This window comes from Ambystoma mexicanum, chromosome 2q (genome assembly GCF_040938575.1).
Source record: "Ambystoma mexicanum isolate Mex_15411 chromosome 2q, UKY_AmexF1_1, whole genome shotgun sequence".
Classification (NCBI taxonomy): Eukaryota; Metazoa; Chordata; class Amphibia; order Caudata; family Ambystomatidae; genus Ambystoma; species Ambystoma mexicanum.
Genome location: NC_090924.1, coordinates 418335649 through 418362030, shown reverse-complemented (window position 1 = coordinate 418362030; position 26382 = coordinate 418335649). Strand labels below are relative to the sequence as shown.

Here is a 26382-nt window from a genome sequence, read left to right as displayed (position 1 = left end):
GGTTGGAGGGTTCCCCAGGCCGCGTGAATTGAAACATGTGAGCAAACTCAAAGACCTGGCTTATATACTCGCTAAGCGCAGAATCACCATGAGCTGGAAAGCAAGTAATAGGCCAAAAGTAGAAGTTTGGTGGCACGATCTTCAGAAATGGGTGATGCGGAAACGGTGGTGTGGATTGAAGCAGTTAATAGAGGGTAGATGAAGAATCTGAGACATTGATAGCCTGGAGGCAGTTACTAGCTACACTGTCTGGGTCTGCCCAGACTTGCTAGAAGACGATGGTTCCTATGGGGAGCGGAAGGAGGGGTGTCCTCAGATAGAGTGGTGGAAGGCGGTGAGGTGGGGTCGGCTCAAGATAGGGGAGAGGGGTAATGGGGAGGCGGTGGACATATTGTGAAACTGTACATGAGACCTGAAATGTATAATTGTTGTTCACTGTCTGGTTTTTTGGGTTGTTTGTTGAAATTAATAAAAATTGTTTTTAAAAAATAAAAAATATACAAAAACTTTGAAAAAGGACTCCGTCATACGAACATTTCCAATGGCGAGTAAATCGTGTAGAAAACATACCTTAATGAGACAAAACTAAGGATAAACCATTTTTTAACTGGGGTAAAAACCACCTAATTAAAATTGTGGACCGCAATAGTAGTTCCCATGAGCTCAGGCCCCAAATGACCTAAACATAGACCCAAAAAGGGTTACAGGAGGAAAACTCACCTGCCTGAAAGAACCAGGAGAGATCAGTCTTTTTTAGGGATAAGTGAATGGAAGAGCAGCGCATTGTGGATATATATATTTCAATGTTCAAGAACCACAGTAAGAATCGATGGGCCTCTCCGTGGTTTAAAGCTACAGAAAAATGAAAGAAGAGAATGAATGGAGGAGTGCCCCATTCCTAGTTCTGCCAACTAGACAGTAGAATAAAGCAGTCCTTGTAGATGCTGAATACAATATGCCTATAGCCCATGCTTCATCTTATGTGTGTATTTGGGCACTCAGCATAATGTTACCATTCTAAACCATTTCGAATTAAATATACAATGCAAAGGGACATTGCTGAAAATAGGAAAAAGCGAACGGGACAAAATTGACATGCCTCTCCAAGGGCAAGGGCGTAACGTTCCTTTCTGCATATCGCTAATAAAAAAGCAGCGTGTAGTTGTTAACTTGCATATTGGTTTAAGTAACAAGGAATACATAGGAACAGATTGTAATCCATTTACTGAAGTGTGGCCTTATATGCACACAAAACAAAGCGAGTCAAGCTGCACTTTACTCTGAACTAGACGAGGAGGAAGAAACACTCATGTCGTGTTAAAACAGACACTAATGTAGTGAGTGCCCTAGCGGCCATTTCTCAGACTCGTAAAAAGGATGCAGTTGCTGGATCTAACAGGTCAAGCAGGCTGATGGAAGCAACCATCTAAGGAAAATTAGAAGGGTTTGATTACCTTGAAACTCAGCGTATCCAAAGGCTAGTAATGCAGATGTTTATAGTAGAATGTGTAATGATAGATTAGAATTGCCACCACATTGCACGGTTCGAGCTGACTGCCATTGTGAAATATGCCAGAATGGCACAGTTTGCTTACTGAATAGAAATGCGAATGCAGGACACAGAGACCCTTTGAATTAATTCCTGTTGTTTTGTAACATGAAGGAAGTTATAGTGACTTCTTCCTGTTGAAAGGGGAGATGTGTATGACTGTAGAGATTGACAGAGTGAGAATAGAGAATATTTTTGTTACATTGTCCGACACGGAGTGGTTTGCAATCTTGGCCTTTTCGAACTATGTGAAGGAGTTCGTACTGTTTACATTCTTGAAAGATGGGGATTCCTTAGAATGTGCATTATGCGGAGAACGTGAAGGGACAATGCTTCACAGGAAATACAGACCTTTGTATACACTGAATGGGCAGACGTTTGATTTTAGCATTGCTGTCTTATGAAAGACAGACCTAGTTTATGCAGCTGTGCAATGAGCAATGGGAGTTCTGCTGTTGTTTGAATACATCCTGATATAAACTGAAAACACTGATACTGCACTTTTGTGTTTTTTTTAGTTACATCTGATGGGAAAGAGACACGCATACCGAGACTGAGACTGCCTATAACTGACCAGACCTAATGGAGCTGCTACCCCTGGGGCGGAAAACTGATGCAGGCAACAGAATGGAGTATTTGGGACACCCTTCTGCCACCACTGTTGTCCTGTTGGAAGCTCACCAGTTGTTCTGAGGCTCAGACCCCTGTTCATGTGAGGAGCAGGGAGCCTGATTGCCCTCTCTTCATCACCGCCGCGGCCCGTATCCGTTGTCCACGCCCCTTTTCTTTGTCTTTGTGGGCCAGGCCAACGCTGGGGCCATGCTACTTTCCTTATGTTTGGGCCGCCGGTGGCCCACGCCCCTTTTTGAGGGCGGCCCCGCTGTGTACGGGAGTGGAGACACACCCTTTTCCTTTCAGGCCCCGGGTGTTGTTGGGCCCTCCCGTCCACTTTGGAGCACTGCGGACCAGTCACCAGTGCGGCCCGGGTACGGGATCACTTCACCCCTTCCAGTAGGCGAGGCGGAGACGGCTCTGCCCCGCTTCCTTTGTCCCAGGCCGGTCCTCGTTACATGGTCCTGCCGGTAGTTTCTCCTTTCTGCGGGCACCGCCGCAGAAGCAATTCTCCTCCTGAGCAGGTGGAGGCTAGCAGCACCAACACCAACCCCACTGCCGGATGGACCTCTTCGAGCCCTGCTTTCAGCATGGGCCTGGCCGCAGGCTTCACTCACAAGCGCGGCTTCTTGGCTCCGCCCCCTTTTCCGCGACCCGAACCAAGGATCACTCCACCTTCATGGGAGCTTCTCTCCGCGGGCATGAGGGGGGCGAAATTCCTCGTCGGGATCTCCCGACTCGCCTCCAGGAGCTGCGGGCATGCAGCAGGATGCGTGCAGGGATCACCTGACACGGTCCGGTTCACCAGACAGATAACAGTTGCTGGGGGCATCCAGCACAAGGGATGCTCGAACCCGGGGTCACCAGGCCAGGCCAACCCAAGTAGTCCACGATCACGTGGCAAACACCAAACCCCAACGAACACACACAGACTCGAGTTGCCGCTTCCTGGGACTCTGCTGCACTCCCCTGTGCGTGTCAGCAGAGCCCCTTTTATTACAGAGGCGTCATGATAATGTCATGACGCTCTCTGGCAAAATAAACTATACCCCCACACAACATGTCCCAGATTGACTGATCGGGATCTACGCTGGCTGACACTGAACATTTCTTCCAAGCTGAAGACCGAACTGACACTGACTTCTGTGCCATGTGATGTTTGCCACAGAGAAGCAGCAAGAATTTCTGCGGAATGTCTCTTTGGAGGCCTTTGGGTATGAACATGATATGCGCTCTACTCCGAGAAAGTACAAGGAAGCTTGCTGGCCAATTTCCAGGCAGGCTGCTTGATTTGCTGCCATGGGAAAGTCCTTGTTGTTCCTGATGTATATGAATCGAGATGATGTTTTGCTACAAGTCTGTTTTGCGGCTGTTTGCATCTGCAGCGACAGAAGAATTGAGACACATCTGATGTCTTACCTTTGACCCTGGAGGGTTGAGAGGTTGAGGCCTAGGGAATGGAGTTACGTATGGGTCCTGACGAATAGGCCCTGACACGTATGCCTGGTGCTTGTTTTGCTTTGACTCGTGTGTGGACAAGCATGGGCCATTGCTATTTGAGAGTTGCCATCTGCGTTGTGCTGAGACACCACGAGTGATACATCATAATCGAATGATAGACTAGGGAAGAGTTTTTGGCGAAAGGGCGAATTGAGGAAAGTACTTTTGGAATCTGTTTTGATCAGCACCAATGTTTGCTCAAAGATGTCTGCTTTCAATGCAGTGAGCAGGGAGAAGGACTATTGGATACCTTGTCACTTGCTAATGACTGAACACTTTGAAAGTGAAATGTCTTTTTGTGTGCAAGAGAGAATTGAAATTGACTACAACATTAGAGATAACTGAAATGATTGGGCCTATGTCCAGAGAACACATGCTTCACTTTCCTATGCTTGATTTGCTATGCTTTGATTTCACACGTTTGAATACACATGCTTGATAGTTATAACACCGGGGTGAGATCCTGAACATCTGATATCAGTTAGAACAATAGATAAGAATGAAATGCACCACGTTTTGACACTATTGCAATTGCTATTTGCTTGCAGTGACATTAGGAATCTGCCAATGTATTGAATGCTACAACCTGCTTAATTTAAATGTCAGAAATCTGACACGTTTGTCAGCTATGTATTTTGTGATTGAGAATATTGCCATTTGCTTTTATGTCCATGTTTTGACCTGACTATCTGTCTAGGTATACGTATTCCTGGTATGAATTATCAGTAATGATAAAAGGATAGTTTGTAAATATTCTTGCTATAATAGTTATCATATGAGTAATTCATCCATTATATTATCCATTATATCAGCCATTGACCATGCATTCGTTTATGCATTCCACTAGAAATAAGCCACATTTTAAGAATGTGGCTTATTTCTAGTGGAATGGAAGAAAACAAAGCAGGAATCAAACAGAGAAAAGGGGACTTTGACATGTAATAAGAAGGAGAGGTGGATACATTCAGAGAGAGAGAACATGCAAGCTTCATAATAGCTTGTCACGATATGAAGAGGTACCTGGACGTATGGCGTCCAACTCTACCAGTGAGCACTACCACAGACTCCATCTAGCCAAGTTGGAGAGAGAAGGAGAAGCGAGAAACTGAAGTGGACGCAGAGCATCCTACACCGGAGGCAAGTGGTGACGTGCCACAAACCTGTTGTGGTGGACCCAGCAGTCCATTAAGTATACAGGTACCAGCTACATTATGATTCTGCACCACAAACAGACTGGAGGAAGAGCAGGAATATTCCTGAAGAACCAGGAAGCCAGCCTGACAATTTGAAAAAAGGGTCCCGAGCTGCCACGAATTCCGGTGACGTTATCCCGAAGATAATAACTATGAGTGCTCATACTCGTCTCAGGTCTAAGAAAGTATCTGAAGTGAATGAAGAAAGTGAGAATAAACACTGCAGTGCTCATACTAGTCCCAGTTGTAACAAAACACTTTAAACGAATGTGGAAATGAGAATAAGTATGAGAAGGTTCATATTCATCCCAGTAACCACAAACTGTTGCATGTGAATACATACAGTAAATAAGAATAAACACTGGAACACTCATGATTGTCCCGAACAGGATATAAGGTTAAAAGTGAAAGAAGAACAAAGGACAGGAAGAAATATAATAAGAATAAGACACATGAGTACAAGAAAGAAAGGAAGAGTAAACAAAGGAAAAATACGCCTGAGACTTTGAAGAACCAAATATCAGAACTGAATGATTTGTATTTTGTTAATGTATTTATTTGTTGTATTGTGATTGTCATTTGTATAGCACCTTTCACCATTGGTATGGTACCAACGCTCCAGAGGTTGAACGCCCTGGGGTTACTGAAGTCCAAGTATGGGAAATTTTTCAGATGAGTTTAGAATGCACAGGCGCATTTTAGCCAATGTGAAGTTGTGTAGGGGGGCAGGTCCCTACTTGCTACCCATATCAAGCTGGCAATTGGATGGGTGCGTATACGTTGACAAGAGGGAGAGCAAGAGTAGAAGTTGCTCAAAGGAATTGCTAAGAAGTATACTTTATTGAATTGCATTTGTCCAGAAGAGGAGGGAGTCATTCTCGTGTACTTCGTTTGTTGTAATAGTGGTAGGGTCTAGGACATGGTAGTTTGGACAGTGGGCGGATATTGATTTGGACTCTCACTGATGACTGACGACCCTTAGTTAGTTGTGTTAGGTAGGAAACACCCTTAGTATTGGTAAAGACACATGTATTCACATATAAAGCAATAGGATGTGTGTTATCTCTTGGCCGATCTTGGACCCCTTCCCTCATTGTTGATTGTATGCTGGAAGGGTGTTGAGTACTGAAAGGGTTATAAAGACCATCATTCTTTGGATGGAGTCCTGCCAGTGGATTGCCACTAACAATCTTCAGAGCCTTGTCATGAAATCAGGCTGCATGATTTCAAATGAATTGGGATCTGCAAGCTGTGTGACGTTCAGAGGTGGCCAGTGATGTTTAACATTGCGTAACATATGACCTTCAATTATACATTAGTACCAAATGGAACAACATGTCCACACTGGCCAGTTTTTCACATCCCATCTGGTGCATTTTCAAGGCTATAATGTTTGTGGTTTGAAATTTCAATCACCCTCAATCAATTCTGGATCCCTATCATAAACCAGAAATACAACACTTTAGCCTATGACATGTGCAGTGGGAAAATTCAATCATCTCACTTGATTTGTGGATTCCTCTAAGAAACAGAGAACAACATTTTAAATTTGAAATGTAATACATTTTCAGGATTAGAGTTTGGTCAAAGAACCAGTGTGATAGATTGTTTGCATTATTTGACCAGGGGTCAATCAACAAACTGGAGAGTGAAGCCTACAAGTGCATATTTTCTAATCAAGTGGATTCAATAACTTGAGTTAGATTGATAGCATGTTTAAAATGTATTGACTGGGCCATCAAACATATTCCATGAAGGCATACGCTATTGAAATACCTCATATAATTTAGCGTGTGAAAGGAGTCAAATTAATTTGGATTAATTCACATGTGCACATTTGCAGTGCTATTTTAATTGCTTAATACGACTTTTATAAAGTGTATATTTGTAATGGTTGTTGAGCAAATTGAGTTAAGAGGAATATAAACCTTTCTGCAATAGTCCACTTATAGTAGAACTAGGTGGAATGGCTCTTGCCTCACCTATCATAACACCACTTAGTCTGAAATGGTAATTCGTTAGTTATAATCATAATAATTTGAGACAAATGTAGACAGTATGAAGTTCAGAACAAGGTATACTTAGGCAGACAACATTTGTATGTGGCCTCTTGACTAGCCCTTTATGTCTACGAAATGGTGTCTAAGGCTTATCCCCTGGGTTGAAGGTAGTGTTGTCTTCTGACAACTACGAATTGCTGCTTGCTGCATTTCAATATCCTGTTTCAGTCATTTGATGTGTAAAGGAGCAAGGTTTTCTCTGGGGTTCATAAAGGATAGAGAAAGAAAATAGTATGTTTTTCAAATATTTATAATACTGGTCTATCTGAAATCGGTGATTTCCAGCTGGTTCAAGTCAAGATGCATAGCTTGATAATACATTTTTAAATTTGAAAAACAGCCACATTTTCCAAGGTCAAAACTGATTGTCCATCAACAGAAGAAACATTCAGCTCTTCGGGAATTACCCAGGGCTAGATAACTTTGGACAGACAATATTAATGTATGGTGCTTGATTCGTATCCCATGGATTTGGTGTTACTAATTTTCCGGGAATTATGAGAACATGCCTTTGTTTCTTTCAGTGTCTGGCATATGGTGGGAGTACAGGGTAGAATGGTCAGTGCATCTCTGCCTTTGCTGACAAAACCTCACACATTTTGGGTATTCCCAGCCTATAATGGTGATAGTTGTGAACATATTGAAGTACCTTTGCATATGGCAGAGGGCCCGGCTATACGATTGCAAATTATGGCAAATGGCAGGAGCACCGGAGCATTGATGACAATAGCTGTTAAATGGTGTGAACAACTGGGCATATGACAGCATTATTTGTCAAATGGTGTGAACACCCGGGAGTATGATGGTAATAACTGGTAAATGCTGGACGTAAGCTGATGATGACAAATAGCTAGCTAATTGTGAAACCTACCTAATGAATAATGAATAGCTTTGTATGTATTGGCATTGCTATTTATTTGATGACACTACAGGCCAAGTGTTGTGAGCATCGAACAATATTGAGAATCATCTCCGCTTCTGGAAGCACCTCAAGACTTTCCTCGGCTTCTGCTTTCTCTCCTCCTTTCCCCTGCTGAACTCCTGCCTGAAACTGCACTGGTCACCTGGCTACCCTCTGTTTGCGGGCCCAGGTCCCCTCCCCTCCAGTTGCACACCTGCACTGCCCCCCTGGCAACCCCCTGCACTCGGGGGCTGTTTCTGTATCCCTACAGCCCCTACCAGCACATGACACCTGATATATGCACTTACTCAGGCACCTGCCACCACTTGGCTGCACTTCTTATTTATTGTATTGATTCTTTATTTATTTTACTGTTATCCTGTAAGCGATATTCAATCAACACTACAGCTAAGTCAATGCCTAGTCTGGGATGCTGAGGAAAACCCTTATTGATGTATTTTTATATCCAATTCAGTACTCCGGATGACAACCCTTGTATAACACCCCCCTCTTAGAATCCCCCTGACCCCACTGAGCCAAGAAGTAGGTTTGTTTTGCAAATTAAAAGGTTTATTTGAAAATTTAAACAATATATATATATATATATATATATATATCACACTTCTATAAATAAATTGATAATGGATATTACACTTGTGAATATGAGCAGTAGTCAGCAAGAGTAACTTATGAATAGGAACAGAAGAATAAGGTGGGAAAGAATGCTTTATATGGTTCAAGGAAACGCAAGGTGGAATAAAATGCAGTACAGAAATAACTTGTTATGATTTTAGCAAAAGGTAATATGATCACTTTTTCTTTTGACAATCCACTCCCCCACTATGCAATACAAGAAATGGAAGGAGAGCACACAGTCTTCAAGAATCCCAACAAATCACACTTTATAATGCAATACACAGTTCCAGTTCTCCCAGCAAGCTTAGTGAAAACAGGGATGAGTTTTAAACACAGGTGAATTACTTTAATGTGGTTTGCAAGGAAGTGAGAAGGTGCTAAATTGCTTTTAATTCCCTCTAGAGGTTCAGGGTAGCTGATGGCTACTTTATATTAGTTGAGGCTCACTTTAACAATACTCTATGAATGATTAGCAGATTGCAAACGAATTTTAGCAAAGAGAAGCAAAAAGCTGCTGATTTCTACAGATGAAGAAATCGGGCCAAATCGCAAATCGCAGTAAAATTTGCGAGTGCGTGTCTCGCGATTATGGAAAAAGTAAAGTAGGAAGTCGGTTCTTGGTTCGTTGGAAAGCCTAGATTCTAAGCTTTCAGATGAAAGTTAAACCACGTTCCTAGCCCAAACGGTTCCAGAGATACGGATGATTTAATAAAGGTAGATTTTCGGTTTTAAAGTAAAACTCAAAATGACAGGTGACAGCTTGCAGCTGCAGAATTGACAGGTGAGAGTTGTGCAGCTTTAATAATGACAGATGACACGATTTCTAGGAGGCTGTTCTACTTAGGTTAAAATAGTTTGGATTAGATTATTTTAACTAAGAGATTGGTTCTGCACAGTTCTGCTAGGTACTCACAATATCAATTTGAAATAGGCCTCGTCACGGTCTGGTCAGGTTGGACGGGACTTCCGGCGGGTGGTTCTGAAGTCCCGGCTATCTGGGTCAGCTCTGTTCTCTGGGTTTGTCAAGCACCGGATCTGCTCACAACGGTCTGGTTTGTGGTTCTCTCGGGTTCCGGATACAGCACTGCTTTCTGGATACTGCTACAGGTTCTTGCAAAAATTCTTGCAAAAATTCAAACAGCTCGCCCGGCTGTTGAATAGTTTGGTTGGTTTTGAGGCCTGCTGAAGAGGATTCAGCTGGTGGATTCAGGCCTCTCTGCTACAAATTCTGGAGTTAATTTCTGCTACAGGTTCTGGAGATTGATGGATTTGAAGTCTGGATCTCTGGATGTGAAGTCGTCGGTCAGCATTCTCCGCTTCAAATCAAATGGAATTGAATGTCTCTACCTGTCCCAGCAGTCTCTTTTTATGTGTTTTGAAAATGGGTGTGTGCCTGGGCCTAGCTAAGCCTGCCCCTCTCACTTATCATTGGCCAAGCTTTCCTCTCTCCCTTGATTGGGGGGAAGAAATGGAGTGTCAGAGTGATGCTGTAGGTTTTATGGTCAGGGGAACCTCCCCTTGTCAAATTGCACACAAATCTATTTCTGATCCAAATACATATTTCCCAGGTACACAGTTGTTTGACATCACATACACACCTCATATATTACAAAAGATAGCCCCTGTCCCGACTCAGGCGTTTCTAGGAGCTTGCATTCAAAAATGGCAACTTATTTTCGATTTTAGTGGGTTTTGCAACATTGGTTTTTCATCAAAAATTATACAAAGGTACATTTCCCTTCCACATATATCCCAGTAACTTTCCATGTCTCTAGCTTAAACACATTGTCTACAATAATCATAATTAGCGGGGTTTTGCCCCAGAACATGGTACAAATTGGAGTTTGGACTCAAATCGTGAGGGCATTTTTCAAACTAAGACTCTCAAAGTTGTACATTCCTCTCATTTGGTTACAATAAATTATCACTGTTTCTATAAAATATATATTTGTTGCAATTCAACTCCCCCAAAGTGTTTGGGTCCGCCTCCAGGAGTCTGGATGGGTCAGTGATCACATGTCTCTCCTTGCTGGCAGAGGGCTGTTGACAGGAAACACTCAAAATTAACATACCCCATTCAACAGAAAGAGCCTTTTGTGTGGGCTCCAGCAGGCTGCCTGGAAGTCTCTCCTCAATCAATCAACAGGGTCATGTCATATCCTGCCTCCTGGGGTGGAATCTCTGAGGTGTTAAGGTTTCCCAGCCTCTTGGCCTCTGGGAACAGCAGGTGGCTAGATTTTCAATTAACCCACAAGCTTTGAAGTCCCTGCCCCTCTTGCAACTCCTAAATACAGTTTCCCTGTCAGAGTTTAGACCGCTAGCGCCACCTTGGGGAATTTATCGGTACTGCACCCATTTTTGAGTTGTCTTGAATTACTGCATTTCAATAGAGTGGTATTTTGTTTGATAGTATAGGACCCTTGCTTTACATTGTTTTGATGGCATCTTTACAGTAGAGTGGTGATGTGGAACCCCCCACAAGAAGGTTGCATCTTTGGAGTGGTCTCGTGCCAACTGCGCAGTTCTCCTATTCTGGCGTGAATGTGGGCGGCGATTGCTCATCCCCACATCCACCCAGTCTATTGATTTAGTTTGTTCTGGGATAGAATAATGGGCAGTGACAGCTCATCCCCACATCTACCCAGTCTATTGATTCAACATGGGTCAAAACCCTTGTCAATCCTATGTACTGCAATGCACTGCCCCCTCCCCTTCTCCCTCGCACTTTTCCCTTTCCCCCCTCCCCTGCACTAGCATGATCTCAATGTCACCTGGCCTAGTAGGATCGTTGTCTCTCCCTTTGTTCCCCCTCCCTTGCCTCAACGCGCCTTGAAACACTTGTGTATAGGCGCGTTATAAATGCCATATCATATTCATATTGTAGAAATAGCTGGTAAATGATGGCAGTCTCTGAGCATATGATAACACGAGCCTGCACGGTTTGTAGACCTGGGCACAGGAATCACTACATTGCAGGACCAGGGCTGGACTGGGAACTAAAAGAGGCCCTGGAAATAATTACTGGGGACCAAAAGAAACCCTGGAAATAAAGTTCAAAGTGTCCCTATATGACACATTTTCAGCAAACCCAATGCTTTTCCTATGAGAAAATTTGGAAATACCACAGAAAAGAGGCCCAGGGTGCAGAGGCCCATCGGGAAATCTCCAGAGTTCCCTAAAGGCCAGTCCACCCCTGTGCAGGACAGAACAAAATATCACAATCAGCAAGACTGGTTTGACGAATGTATGTTGCATATTGAAGACTGAGCTTTGACACAGGAACCAAAGGGAACAGTAATACAAGTTGCATATGAGAAACAGAAGGGACAGTGAAACGTTTGACGACATGATGGGTTATTTGCAATAACTCTAAAGGGAACGTTTTTTATTTGTCGTATAACAAAAACTGTAACTATCTTTAAAAACATGTTACATGTATTTTCTTCTTCATAAGATGTGTAATGGCCATAGCCATAAAAGCACAATACATATAGTAAAATCATCACATCACAAACCCAATATAAAACACATTTTACATGTATTTTATCATTCATATGCAACATTTATTTTTCGGGAAGATAGCTCAGGGCCAATGGGCTTGCTTTGGAAGCAAGACAACACGGAGCAACACAGGTTCGATCCCTGGGTCCGCGCTTAGAAACCTCTGGGTAGTAAGTGCGTTATCAGTAACCAATTACAATTAAGTTTGATGGGTTTCTTCAATCAGAAGTAAAAAAAAGTTGTCTTGGTGAGAATGCCATCAATTCATTATTCAAGCTTCCATCCATCCATTAATGCATCCATCCATCTGTTTTTACTTTCTGCCTGTCTATCTGACCATCCATCCATCCATCCTTCCTTCCTTCCTTCCTGTCCGGACATTTCGTCGAAAGACATTTGGTTGACGGAATTTGGTCGAAAACCAAATGGTCGAATGATTTTTTTAATATTTATATATATATTTTTTAGGTTTTAGTTTAGGGTAAAAAAAGGGTTTTTTAGAAAAAAAACAGGGTTGGGGGGAGGACCCCCCCCAAAAAAAAAGTGAAAATAAAAAAAAAAAATCGACCATTTGTCTTTCGACCAAATGGTTTCGACCAAATGTCCTGTCGACCATTTTTTTTTTACCAAATGTCTGGTAACCCCATCCATCCATCCATCCATCCATCCATCCATCCATCCATCCATCCATCCATCCATCCATCCATCCATCCATCCATCTTTCCATGAATCCATGTGTCCTTGCATCTTTCCACCCGCCTGCTCATCCAACTGTCTGTGCATCTCTCATCCATCAATTATCCATCCCCATCTTTCCTTCCTTCCACCTATCCCTTCTCCCAGTGTCCTGGTCATTCATCTTTTGTACTATGCATTCATTCATCTGAGAATCTCACAAAACCATAATTTGCTAATGTCTGTGCTCATGCACAGTTGACACACATTATGTCTTACTAAGCAGCAGTCTTTCTCTTAAAGGCTTTCCTCAGGGCACCTTTCACTTCACTGTTTCTCAAAGTGTAGATGAAAGGATTCAGCATTGGTGCTATGACAGTGTACATCACACTGATAATCCGGTTGTACTCCAGTGATGAGCTGGACACAGGTCGGAAGTAAATGAAGATGTCCGTAACATAAAACAAAGTGACCACGGTAAGGTGTGATGAGCAGGTTGAGAAGGCCTTTCCCCTTTCTGTTGCTGATGGGATCTTCAAGATGGTTGAGATGATATGAATATACGAGACCAAGGTGAAAATAAAGGGGCCCATGACCACCAGCGGCCCCTCTGTAAAGATGACAATCTCGTGGGCAAAGTTGTCTGAACAAGAAAGCTTTAATAGTGGTGGTAGGTCACAGAAAAAGTGATTGATGACAACATCCCCACAGAAGAACAGTTGGTTCATCATAACGGTGTGCAGTAAGGAATGCAGATTTGCACACAGCCAACACATAATCACTAAAATTATGCATACCTTCCTTCTCATTATCATTGTGTAGTGCAATGGGCAGCAGATTGCAACATAGCGGTCATATGCCATTACAGCAAGGAGAAAGAACTCTGCACTTCCGACAGTGAGCAAAAGAGACATTTGTCCAATACATTCTGAATGTGAAATGGTGGTCTGATTGAAAATCAGGTTGATCAGCAATTTGGGTACAGTGCATGAAATCAAACAAATGTCCACAAAAGATAGGTTGCCCAGGAAGAAGTACATTGGCTTGTGAAGGGAAGAGTTGACCCGGACAATGGTGATAATCGAAGTGTTGCCTCCCAGGGTCAGGATGTACACTATTAGAAATATTGCAACGAGTAAGACTCTGTGTTTGGGAAAGTCTGAAAAGCCTACAAGGAAGAATTTGACTTCAGAGGATATATTTCTGATTTCCATGTCTTGATAGTTGCTTAAGAAGCTGTGGGATACAAAATTGAAAATTGTGATTATTCGATTTACAGATGCAAAGAAACACCATTTTGGTAGACTGTAAAAGCTCTGATATATGAGTTTCAGCATAAGGTTTCTGAAGGTCAATATTGATCTTGATTCACTCTTCCTCTTTCTGAAGAACTTTACTGGGGTAACCAAGGAGATGAGGGGCCTCTCCAAGATACAGGATGATGGACCTGAGGGGGCACAGCGAGGATCCCCTGACACTCTCACTTTATCCTCCTCTTAAGGCCAACTAGGGGTGGTGGCCATCTAAGGGTTAAAACCCAAACCCCTAGAAATCAAAGGCCATATTGGATAAAGGAAATCAGTGCTTTAGAATTCTTGGGAACTTGGGACTCTAGCTACTGGCAATTTAAGGGAATCGAAAAATAATGTATCCTATAGAACTGACAGCTTCTGCACACCCAGCTGCCCTCTCTTGGTGAAGGTGCAGGAATCCTGTATTAAATTACAGCAGGAAAATGAGGGGGCTGAAAAGAGATGGGGAACATAACAGGAAGGCGGCCATCCATTGCACAATGCCTTTGCCCTCGTACAGTTAGGAATTGAAAGGGTAAGGTAGTCCAGGAATAGGGTGTGACATCCAGAGAAAGTAGTGTCCAAGAAGAGGAACAACCTTTCCCCATTTCTCACATCAGAAATGGAAGTCAATATCAAGGTTGAGGAAGGCCAGAATGCAGGGTCAGGGTGTGGCAGGCAGACATAGTACAGCTCAAAGGAAGGGATACTCCAATCCCAATCCCCACATCATGCCTGTAAGTAATTATCAGGGTTGAAGTTCAACAGCTATTCCCCCTCTTAGCTAATAAAACACAACCCACTTTTGCCAGAGAGGATGCAAGGTGGGGCCCAAGCAGTATAATGGCCTACAAGCTCATGTTTGGTGTAGGAGCTGGATATCACAGACTGGATACATCAATCTGTTTGGAAAACTTTGGAGAAGAGAATAAGAGATAGCAAGACCCAGAGACTGGAGGATAGACCCAAGATGGGTGACCATAATGGAACATGAGGGCAGTTGGATAGGCCGAGGAGGATGTGCCAAGGATTCCAGAGATCCTATTAATGAGGTAGGTGGAACTCAGACGAGTGAAGAAGGCCTCCATATGGTTGAAGAATTTGAGAGTGAAAGTAATAAGTAGGGTTAAAGTGCCTGAAGATGAAAGCAGTAGGGAGGATGGTACTGCTCAAATGAGTGAAAAAGGTACCCAGAAGGGTGGCGAGTATGAGGGTGAAAGCAATACTTAGAAGGGTGGTGTTCAGTGGAAATAAGAATGATTCGAAATGGGTGACTTTTTTGGATGGTGACACTGGTCCAGAGGAGTGTGGTGCTAAGAGTAGTGAAGAAGTTGATGACAATGATAGCAGTGCCCAAAGCAGTGAAAAAGGTGACGCGAATGACAATAGTGACGAAGCTGGGAAAGAGAAGCAAGACTGTGATTGCATGGAAAATAGGTGGTTGCAAAGGGAGGAAGCATTGGGAAATAGAAGCAGGATGTTTGTTCAGGTCCTTATCAAAAAAAGTATCATTGAAGAGTGGGAAGGGGCATGCGTACGAGAATGGGCAAAGAGAGAATACATCAACAAATGAGGGGGATGAGTGAAAGTTACAGTGGTTGAACAAGGTTTAGGATTACGCAAACTGGGAATAAAGCCCGGCATCAAGAAGAGAGGAAACTTGCTGAATGGTTGTCTGCCTTCTTACCCAGCCCAGATCCCTTAATCCACATCCCTAGTTCTGGGAGTTGCGCAAATCGACCTGGGCACCTCTGTGCAATAACACCTGGAGCTTCCAAGTGCTGAATGGGTTTACCACAATAAATGATCTCAGGCCCAAATAACTGGACAGACTCAAGGAATATGGCAAAATAGAAATGCATTTGATAGAACATACAGAGAATGTATTCAATAATTCTAAATACATGAACATTTTACTAAATTGCTATTCCGCGAAATCAAGAGGGGGGGGGGAATTCTAGTTCGTAGGAGGCTGGGTATGGCAGTAGAAAATGTGTGTACGGATGTTGAAAGTCAGATTATTTTGGTAGATGTTAAGTATGATGAGAGATTAATAACTTTGGGTTCGATATACGGACCATGTCCAAGTGGGAATGTGTTTTTTAATGCCTTGGCCTGAATTTTGAGGGGTATGAAAGGTGATTGTATTATTATTGGGGGGAGACTTTAATTGCGTATTGGACCACAGATTGGATGGATCATCTGATTGTAGATTTACGGGTCAAAAATTGAGTAGGGCTTTTCAGGGCTTAATTGAAATGTTTGCTCTGATAGACATCTGGAGGGTTTTACATTCCAGGGAGAGGGAGTTTTCATTCTATTACCCAGTTCATGAATCTTACTCGAGAATTGACTATTGTTTTTAATTTTCAGATAGGTTAGTAGAAGATGTAGTGGATGCTAACATTGGGGAGGGAGCTTTGTCTATCGGATCACTCCATAGTCACACTAAAATTGAACTTTGAAAAATGTAGGTCGAATTGTATTAAATGGTGGCTTAAAAAATGTATCTTAAAGGATGAGAAAGCATATGAGGCGGTAGACAACTTTATTATTAACAATTTTAAAAAAAAATATTAGGTTTTATGAAATACAATAAGTAACATACAGACATCACTTGGGGCATGTTACAACTGGGTATTCCCTGTCCAACCTACCCTCTTCCAAATGAACTGCAGTCTTAAACAATAACATAACTTCCTTTCCCCCCTCCTCCAACAACCCCAGAACACAATTTCTTCTTTAAGTCCACATATTTTGAGTTTATCTTTATGTTGTATGAGGTCCACTTTCCATATTGTCTTATTACATAGTCCACACTGAGCATTCATGGCTTAGATAATCACCCATCCGGGCCAGAGTTCCCATGTCCACACATTTTGTAGTTCAATCAATTCTACATTTGGTAGCGGCTCATCATCATTCCCTCTGTGTTGACCCTTGTGCGGGGTCGGGCATGCACTCATTTACAAAATCGTTCCACATCAATTTGTTTTGAGCTGCTCTCCCGTGCTTAGGACCGAGTTAGCTTTCCACTTAATCACCAAGCAGGCCCATGAGGCGAGCATCAAGGGTACCCCAATTCCATTCATTCTCCTCATTTCACCTTCACATTCTTCCGAACCGAACAGTATCAGGAGAGGTGAAGCCTCATGGAAAATCTCATCTATCTGCTAGATTCAACCAAAGACCTTATTCCAGTACACCTGAACTTGGGGACATTCCCACCACATGTTCCAGTAATTGGCTCTCTCCCCACATTGACGCCAGCACAAAGGGCTTGTGGTTTGAAACATTTTCGACAGCCTGTGAGGATCGTATTGCCATCTATGGAGTAACTTGATGGTGTGCAGTTTATATTGAGCCGCTATAGATACCTGTGAGGTTCCCTTGCATTTTTTCGACCCACATCTAGTTCTCTACTGAAATACCGTTCCCACCTGTGCTTCAAGTTAATAGTTGATCCCTTCCCAGTATCTAACAGTGCTCTGTACATGCTCGAGATGAGTCCCTTGGTCTCTGTAACTGTATCAAGTCATTTCTCAAACTGGGTGAGCTCTCTTTGCACTTTCTCACAGCATTCTTTCCTCATGAGGGTGCCCTTAAATTGTAAAAAAAAAAAAAGGAAAGACAGGTAGCAGGTGTTTTCCCAGCAAATCTTCCAGTTCCATAATCGTAAAGAAGATACCACCCTTCCATAATTGACCTACCCTCTCGAGGCCTGCATCAAACCCGGACTAGAATCGTGCATGGTTAGGGATCTCCTCACACACTCCCGGAGCCCATATGTGGCTTAGCGGAGAAGGCCACGTGGTGACACCCTTCATGTCTGCCCCCTCCCTCCAGATTTTCCATATTGTGCCTAGTATGGGGTGGTTTCAAAGTCTTCGAAGTAATTTATTTCTAGTGACCCACAGCCATTCTGAGACAGTTGCAGGGGCTAGATTGTGATTATCAAGGTGTATCCACTGCAACTCCTTCCTTCCGCTCAAGTGGCGAATCAGTACCCTTAATTGCACTGCGTGATAGTATAATTTTAGGTCAGGGAGACCCACCCCTCCTTTTTCCTTGGGCAAGAGGAGGACTTCATATGCTATTCTCGCTTTTTTCCCTTGCCATAAGAATCTCAGAATGGCTCTTTTTACTTCTCTAAAGAGTGCCTCTGGGAGTTTCAGTGGAAGCATTTGGAATGGGTATAGGAATCTTGGGAGGCACACAATTTTTACTGCGTTGAGTCTCCCCATCCAGTAGATCGTGAGTTTCTGCCATTTCCCCAAATCCACATGAAAACAAGCTAGGAGGTGGGGGAAGTTTGCATCATATTTATTCTCTAAAACCTGTGTCAAATGAATCCCTAGATAACGCAGAGCGGTGCCTCCCATCATGAAGCCAAGTGTAGAGAGTCTTGTAGCATTCTCCGGGGTAACAGTATGAACAGTATGGATTTAGAGCTATTAATTTTGAAGCCAGAGAGTTCTCCATATCTTTCTATCAAATGTATGGCTCTAGGTATTGATGTCAAGGGTTTTTTTAACATGCAGCAGGATATCATCGGCGTAAAGGGTCACCTTGTATTCACTCCCGTTCACCTGAAGACCGTCAACTTGATGACCTGCTCTGAGTGTCTGGGCAAGGGTTTCTAGAGAGAGAGCAACCAGTATCGCTGAGAGAGGGCAGCCTTGTCTGGTGCTTCTCTCCAGGTCAAACCATCTGGAATACTCTGAATTCACCATAACTGATGCCTTGGGAGATGTGTAGACAGCCTTGACCCCTTTTTTGAAGTTAGGGCCCAGTCCGACTTTGTCGAGTACCGCCTCTAAGAAGGCCCACTCCACTCTGTTGAATGCTTTTTCAGCATCAATCGACAGAAGCACGGGATCGCCTGACATTCTCTTTGACTCATGAATTAAATGGAGTGTCTTGCACATCGTGTCCGCGCCCTGTCTCCCTAAGATAAATCTGACCTGGTCGGAGTGTATCAGGAGGGGCATGTGGGTCTCAAGTCTAGCTGCCAGTTCTCAGGTATACATTTTTGCGTAAGGGTTGAGTAGTGAAATGGGACGATATGATGCACAATGATTGGGATCTTTGCCTTCCTTGGGGATCACAGAGATCAATACATGTGAGAAGGATTCAGGAGCCAACCCTTCTTGCAGTATGTCATTGAATAAGTCAACCATAAAGGGGAGGAGGGACGAGATAAAGGTCTTATAAAATCCCACTGTGTACCCATCGTTGCCTGGTGCTTTCCCTAATGGGAGCCTCTTTGCAAAACTTTGCAAAGTCCTCTGGGATCTCTTCCGGTTCCTTTATCTGGCCATCCCCTGTCTCTTGGGTGGCGGCTACCCACCTCTCTGCTCGTTGTCCCCGAGTCTAGCAGCCAGCAGTGCATCTGCTTTATTGCCCTTCTCGTACTGCTTTTGTCTGAGGAACTGGAGTTTGCATACAACTAGCCCCTCTTCCAAGCATCAGAGCTCCTCCCTTTTCTGTACCGCTTCTGCTACTTTCTCCGCTCTCTCCTCAGTGGATTTCTGTGCCGTAGCATCTAGTTGCTTGATTTCCCTCCTCAATCTATTCTCTATCAGGGCCCCTTCTCTCTTTTTTCTCAGCCCCTTCCTTGATCAGGATACCTCACGACGTTGCCTTCCCCGCCTCCCACACCACTCTCTTTGATATCTCTCCCATGTCATTTGTTTTAAAGTATTCCTCAATCTCCCCTGTCAGTTCAGCGCAGAAGACAGGGTCCTTCCACAGGGTTTCATTGCAATGCCACTTCGGACACTTATGTGACAATTTGAACAGGTTCATTTCAATGGTGACCATATTGTTGTCTGACCACAAAATAGGGACAATCTCTGAGGCAGTAGCGGCATCACACAGGCATTCTGAAAGATGCAGGTAGTCTATTTTAGTGAATGTAGAGTGAGGTGCTGAGTAGAATGTGTACCCTGTTTCGTTGGGATGAAGGTTTCGCCAGATGTCACGTAATCCGTGTTTTTCCATAATTTCCATCACCTCTGCACGGCCAACGTCTACCGGTTCACCTGCCTCTAGGTTGCCAGCCTGCCATCTCATATGGGATCTTCCCATAGGTTAAAATCTCCACCCAGGATCCGGCCATCAGGGTGCGCCGAGAGGTACAGACGTCTCTAAGCCTATCTCCTCCACGAGGGCCAATTTAAGGGTCTGAGCCCTCCCAGATACCCCCTGGAGTGAGATCCTCCCCCCACTGGAGTGCCCTAAAGTGACGGAAACTGATTGGGGAGCAACTCCGGTCCCCTGGAGTGCCGTCAAAGCTGAGTTCGGAGCCCCTGAATGTAGAGCGGGAGACCGGTGAATCCCGATCTGGGCCATATGTTCCTGGGGCCCGGCCCTGGTGAGAAGAACTAGCTGGTGATCCTGTGGGGTGTGGAATCCGGATCGGGGTGAATCCCCACCAATGTGCAGGTCAGGGAGGGACCCCCCACGAAGTGCTGCCCCCCGCTGCGGGAGAGGACTCCCCAGAAGAGCAATACCCCCGCTGGAGCCAGCATCACAGGGGAACGGCAGCCCAGAAGATCCTGGTGGAGTAGTGACCCATGCCCGCAGCCCATCATCGGAGCCTCCCGGGCAGGCCCCTGCTGCTCAGGGCTGCCCGGACTGCCATTGTGGACCCAGAAGCTGTGCCTGCGGACTGAAAGGCGGGCTCCGGGGGGTGCAACAGCTCAGATCCAAGAGGCGAACAACTCACATGATGGAGGGCAATGATGAGCTTGGCAGTCGAGGAGTGCTAGGCCTGTATTAGGGCTTCCCTGAGACTGCCGTAGCCACCAGCTCCTTGCGGGAGCCAAGGACGTGTGGTGGCCACAACGGGACCTGGGCATTCAGCGAAGCAGTGAGCCCCAGACACCATTTTCTTCACTTCACTCTCCCCACCCACCTGACAACACGATTGGCACTGATCTTCCCTGAAGTGAATGGAGACTCAAAATCTGAAGGAGCGGTCCCCTCCCATCCTGGTTCATCTGATGGCAACAGAGGGAGTGGAAGTGCAATCCTTTACTCTGTAATCAGTGCGGTGCGCCCCCGCCTCAAGCCCCTTATCAAGGTGATTATATTTTAAGCTCTACGTGGATTAAGACACTCCCGCTAATGAGCGAACATTCTCAGTGGGGGCACGGGAACACCTGCGTAGCCACACTGCCCCCCCCCTGCAGAGCTACATAACACCACCTGGCCCAACTAGAGTGTGTTGCCCAGCATAACCCAGCTCACGCTGCTGGAGGGAAGCCTCTGAGCCCGCGTAGTACGGATGTCCTGCGCTGTTCTCCCAACAAAGCCCCATCGCTGTGAAAGTGTGATATCTGGCAGCGCAGCCCCCTAACTATGGTATCAAGCGACTAAAGGGAGGTGCTTATTGCCTTCCTGGTACTGAGGGTCCCCAGGGTGCCACACCAAGGCTGCTCAACTCTAACAGTCCAGAAACATCACCGGAAGAATCTATGTGTGGCCCTGAGCGAGTGTTGACTGAACCAAAGGTGCATCGATCAGCGGGCACTCCAGGATCCAGAGCTCTGACAAAAGCATTGCACAGCTTTGAGGTGCCGCAGCTGTGGGGTGGTGGGGGGTTTGGGAGAAGAATACAACGCCCCCCAGGCATAAGGAAGAGGGCCCCTCAATTTACTGTTGCAAGCCGTCGGGGCAGCCTCCCCCCGAACACTCACTGGCCCCCATAGGGAGAGATGGTTGATCAGTTTTATATATGTGGGAGGTCGCACTCCATATCCAAGGCCGCTCATTGATGCTTCACTGTTTTACCTGTCTTAATGAACAGTGGCACAATATTACCTTTTCAGGACTCTGCACTCCCTTGGTTTAGCCCGAAGGGCGCCTCTTAGTGGCCCCCTTGGCCACCTGGCTTTGCGCAAGTTGGGGACAGTGTGCACGTGTTAATGCTCAAGTGAGCGATCTGAAATCCCAAGAGGAGCCCTACACTAGAGTTTGTGTGAGATGTGTTTGTAAGTATAAAGAGCAGTAAAGTTTCAGAGAACTGAAGGGCGGTTCAAATCTCCAGTGCAGTAGCAACTCCTAGTTCGCTACCCAGGCAGCTCTAACACAGTCCAAATGGCCACGTCCACGGGTGAATAGAAGCAAGTGATACTGCGGAGCCACGTAGTCCCCCGAGTCCTCCTCCCCCATCCCCCTTGTGACTGGGTCCCCCTGGTCTCTGTTAAGGTCTGGTTCTCGAGTCTCGCCCAGATGGACTGGGCCCAGTCACTGAAAAAGTTTTGCCATCCTTCGATGACCACAATGGAAGGGACTAGTTCTCTGGCCCCCACACAACCAGGGGCAGTGGGCGCTCAGTCTGTGAACCAGTGTATGACGTCCTCCTTGAGGAAATCTGTGGCTTTAGGGCTGATATTGGAAGAAGGCTGGATTCCTTAGATAAGAAGGTAGACTCTGTGGAAGAGCGCGTCCAGGTCCCGGAGGGGAACAAATCTTCCGTCGACATACTAGAAACTCAAATAGACATGCGTCTCGCGGAGCTGGAGAGACGAGAGGAGAAGTGCACCCTAAAACTCGACAAACTTGAAAACAGGGAACGGCGGAGTAACCTGCGTCTCCTAGGTATTCCGTAGCAGGACGGTGAAACGCAATAATACATAGTGAGAGTAGTGAAGGAGGTGATCAGTAAACTGTTTGAGGATGCCAACACTTTTTGTTTTTGCAGGAAACTCACTAGGCAAGGGGGAGGGAGATGGCACTCAGATCCAAGTCCATCCAGGAAGTCTTCCAGGCCTCTGCCCCAACCAAGAGAAGGGGGTAGCAATAGTAGTGTCCCCCAAAGCCCACTTCATCGAGCAGACCCAAATGGTAGGTTTGTGATGGTGAAGGGGGAAATCAGGGAGAGGAAGGTGACCCTGGTGTCTATTTATGCCCCTAATGAAGCTCAGGACCAATTTTGGGATGGGATAAAAACACAGATCATGGGATTTGTATAGGGGCTACACCTTGTAGGGGGGATTTCAACATGGTTTTCTGAACAACACGAAGGAGACGTGATCCAGCAACTTTCCTCCTCTCCTGGCTTTCATCACTGGAGTTTGTGTGTGCAGCTGCTCCTTTTCTGCCCCCCTGGTCGAGGTAGGTGCACTTCCCATGCACCCCTGCACCTGCATAAGTTGTTTTTGGGCATTTCTGGAAGAAAAAAAATCGTTTTGCAAATTTGCATTTTTTGTGCATTTTCTGCCTTGAAATAGCGCTTTTCCATTGCGCTTCAAATCTCTTAGCAGAATTGTTTCTTTATCTGCTCTGCACCTGTGTATGATGCGGTTTTGTATGGGACTACAAGCATTACCTTGCACCATGCAGTGCTTCCAACATGGCCGCAAGGGCCTTTGCCTTTGGTATGGGAGTGCTGTCTGAGACATTCTGTCTGCATCCAGGGCAGGGATTGGGTGGGGGGTTTGCCTTGTTTAACAACGACAGACCGGCAGGCTTCAGCCGGCCCACCGCCTCCACGGCCCACTTCTAAGGCCCCAGCACAACCCTGTCAGCTTCCTTGTCTGCTGATAGGCCGCTTCTTGAGACTTCTACCGCGGGACATACCCTTTCTGATGTTGCCATCCCAGAACTACTGGACTACTATGACTCTCCTACTTCACTCTACATGGGTTAGTTACTTCCTCCTGACTGCCCTTGTACTCCCTTCTCTGCCTGTTATTTACTAATTAAAGTATTTTCTGTACTCTCCCTACCATCTTACCCCTACTTACGCTTCCTCTAGGGCAGTGCCTTCCTTTTTGAATTGAAAATCAAACTTGGGTGTATTCTGCATTTGAATTGAAAAACAAACTTGGGTGTATTCTGCATTTGAATTGAAAATGAAACGTGGGTATATTCTGCATTTGAACTGAAAATCAAACGTGGGTGTATTCTGCATTTGAATTGAAAATAAACTTGGGTGTATTCTGCATTTAAATTTGTCCACTGATTGTAATCCACTAGCCCAGTGGCTGTTCCATACCGCTGTACTTGCATACTCCTCCCTCTGCCTCCTATCTCTTCCCACTCATGGAGCTTTCTGTTTCTCCCATCTATTCCAATTGCTTCTCTATCAACTATCCTTCCCTTCTCACTAAGTCTGGAAAGAAGAAGTTTAAAAAGGCTATCATGGCCTCCAACCCAGGTCTACCTATCGCTGACACCTATTCCAGCGCCTCTTCCAGACAGACCCTCACCGACATCCTCTTTGCCGTTCCTTTGCCGGATCTATGGACCCCATTTATGATCTCTGTGCTCTGTCCTGTCTCCTCCTCCCCCATTAATGGTGGCACTCACTGGGAAGTCCTCATGGCTTCCTTTGACTCCTCTAGAGTCATTTCCAATGTCTACCTAAATGGCACTGTCATGGTCCAAGGTCATCAGGCCAATCTCATCCTTTTCTATAGGAGGTTCCCTCGCCTCATCAACTTCCTTTCATCTCCAGCTGTCCCCTCTTCTCATTCCTCAGCTACCTCGCCCACTCCTCCCTCCTCCTATGCCCCACTTCAGGCTACCTCTACCCCTCCGCAGGGCGTACCTCTGATCTGCACCCCTCCCCGGAAGGTCTTTAAGGCTGGCAACCTTCTTCATCTTGCCACTCTCAACTCCCGCTTTGCTGTCAAACACTCCTCTGACATCTGCCACCTCTTGGAAGAACTTGACCTTGATGTCCTCGGTCTTACTGAGACATGGTTCATGGCTAGCCCTGTCACAAGCTTTGATACTCCTCCCTGATGGCTAAAAGATCCTCTCTGCACCCAGATCCCCCCGGCCTGGAGGCAGTGTAGCCCTGATCCTTCCTGAGTGGATTCCTGCCACTATCATTCCCACACAGACCTACTCCTCTTTCGAATGCCTTGTATGCAGGCTCTCTCTCTCGCCTAGCCACTCTCTTACTGTTGCTACTCTATATCGGCCCCCTGGTCAAATCACCTCTTTCCTCTCTGATTGGGCTGACCTCTCCTCCTCCCTCCAGGCCACTACCACTCAACTCCTCTTCCTTGGTGACCTTAACAACCACCTTGATTCTCCCTGTCCCTCATTATTGCTTTTCCACGACCTCTGCGACTCCCTTAATCTCTCTATCCTCCCCTCTGGCCCAAAACACACTGCAAGTCAAACACTTGATGTCTTGATCTCTACTAGCCTCTCCCTCTCTATCCATCCGACTACTCCTCTCTCCTGGAGTGACCACTGCCTCCTCTCCTTTCATCTCTCACTCTCTTCCCCCCAAGCCAAGCCCATACCAACACTGCCACCGACCTTCTCGGATTTCCGACCTATGAAGCGTGTGTCAGTTGAGGCGTTTGCTGCCATCTTCTCCCCACCTTCTCCTCCTCTGGCTGACTCACACCCTGACACAGCCCTATCCCTTCTCTACTCTTCTATTTCCAATACTCTTGATGCTCTTGCCCCTGTCATGAGGATCTGCTTGAAGTCCAAAACCAAGTGCAATTCCTGGTTTGACTCCGACCTAGCTACACTTAAACGTAAGTGTAGGGCGGATGAGAGGAATTGGAGGGCTTCTTGTTCATCCTCTGACAAACAGCAATACTGGCTCTCTGTCCTCACCAAGAAGAGAGTCCACATTCAAGCCCGTGTCTCAGCGGCATCTAACAACTCGGCCGAGCTCTTTAAAATCTGCAAGGAGCTGGCCAACCCTGCTGCAGTCTCTACCCCTCCTGTTGCCTCCCAGGCTCTCTGCGATGCCCTTGTCTCCCACTTTATCTCAAAAACCCAGGACATCCTGTCCACCCTTATTTTTCCTTCCCTTCCCCACCCCTGTTCGTCTATGCCTGCGGACCCTTCTTCAGCCATCCCCCAATCCTCTTCTCGTCTTTTCCTCATTTTTCCCCGATGAGGTTACTAGACAAGTCTGATCTATGAAAACCTCATCGCAACAGGTTCATCCCTGTTCCTCTAAAACCATCATGGACCACATTGACACCCTCGCTCCAGTGCTTGCTGACTTTTACAACCACTCTTTTGCCTCTGGATCCTTCCCCTCCCCTCTGAATCACTCCCTTGTGCATCCTCTTCTCAAGAAACCCACAGTTGATCCTACCTGTCCGGCTAACTATAGCCCAATTTCCATTACTCCCTTCCTGTGCAAACTCCTGGAAAAACTGGCCATCTCTCAGCTGAACCTTCATTCTGACACTGTTGACTGTCTCCATGACCACCAATCTGGCTTCAGAGTTGCCAGATGTACGGAAACTGCTCTTCTGAACATCCGTGAGGATTTGCTCTCCAACCTTGACGCTAACATTCCCTCTATTCTCATCCTACTCGATCTCTCATCTGCCTTTGACATGGTCAACCATACCATCCTGCTAAACCGTCTCCGTGATAACCTCGGTATCACTGAACAGGTTCTGGCCTGACTGACCTCTTTCCTCTCTGACCGACCCTCCCAGGTCAAACATGGGTCCTTCCTATC

The 26382-nt window shown here is 45.5% G+C and overlaps 1 protein-coding gene and 1 long non-coding RNA gene across 2 annotated transcripts in view; one reads left to right on the top strand and one right to left on the bottom strand.

Annotated features, from left to right (window-relative positions):
* Positions 1–5227, top strand: part of LOC138569462 (uncharacterized) — a 155027-nt gene extending 149800 nt beyond the window's left edge. The window contains exon 3 of the long non-coding RNA XR_011303244.1: positions 2068–5227. This is a non-coding gene — a long non-coding RNA (uncharacterized lncRNA). The remainder of the gene's footprint in view (positions 1–2067) is intronic.
* Positions 5228–12905: 7678 nt separating this feature from the next.
* LOC138568732 (olfactory receptor 1F1-like) lies at positions 12906–13841 on the bottom strand. The gene has a single exon (XM_069646516.1). The coding sequence runs from the start codon at positions 13839–13841 to the stop codon at positions 12906–12908; it is 936 nt and encodes a 311-aa protein (XP_069502617.1).
* Positions 13842–26382: the final 12541 nt, after the last annotated feature.

What these genes read in the sequence shown, in the direction of transcription:
- LOC138568732 (XM_069646516.1), bottom strand. Translation starts at nt 13,841, where the DNA reads ATGGAAATCAGAAATATATCCTCTGAAGTCAAATTCTTCCTTGTAGGC.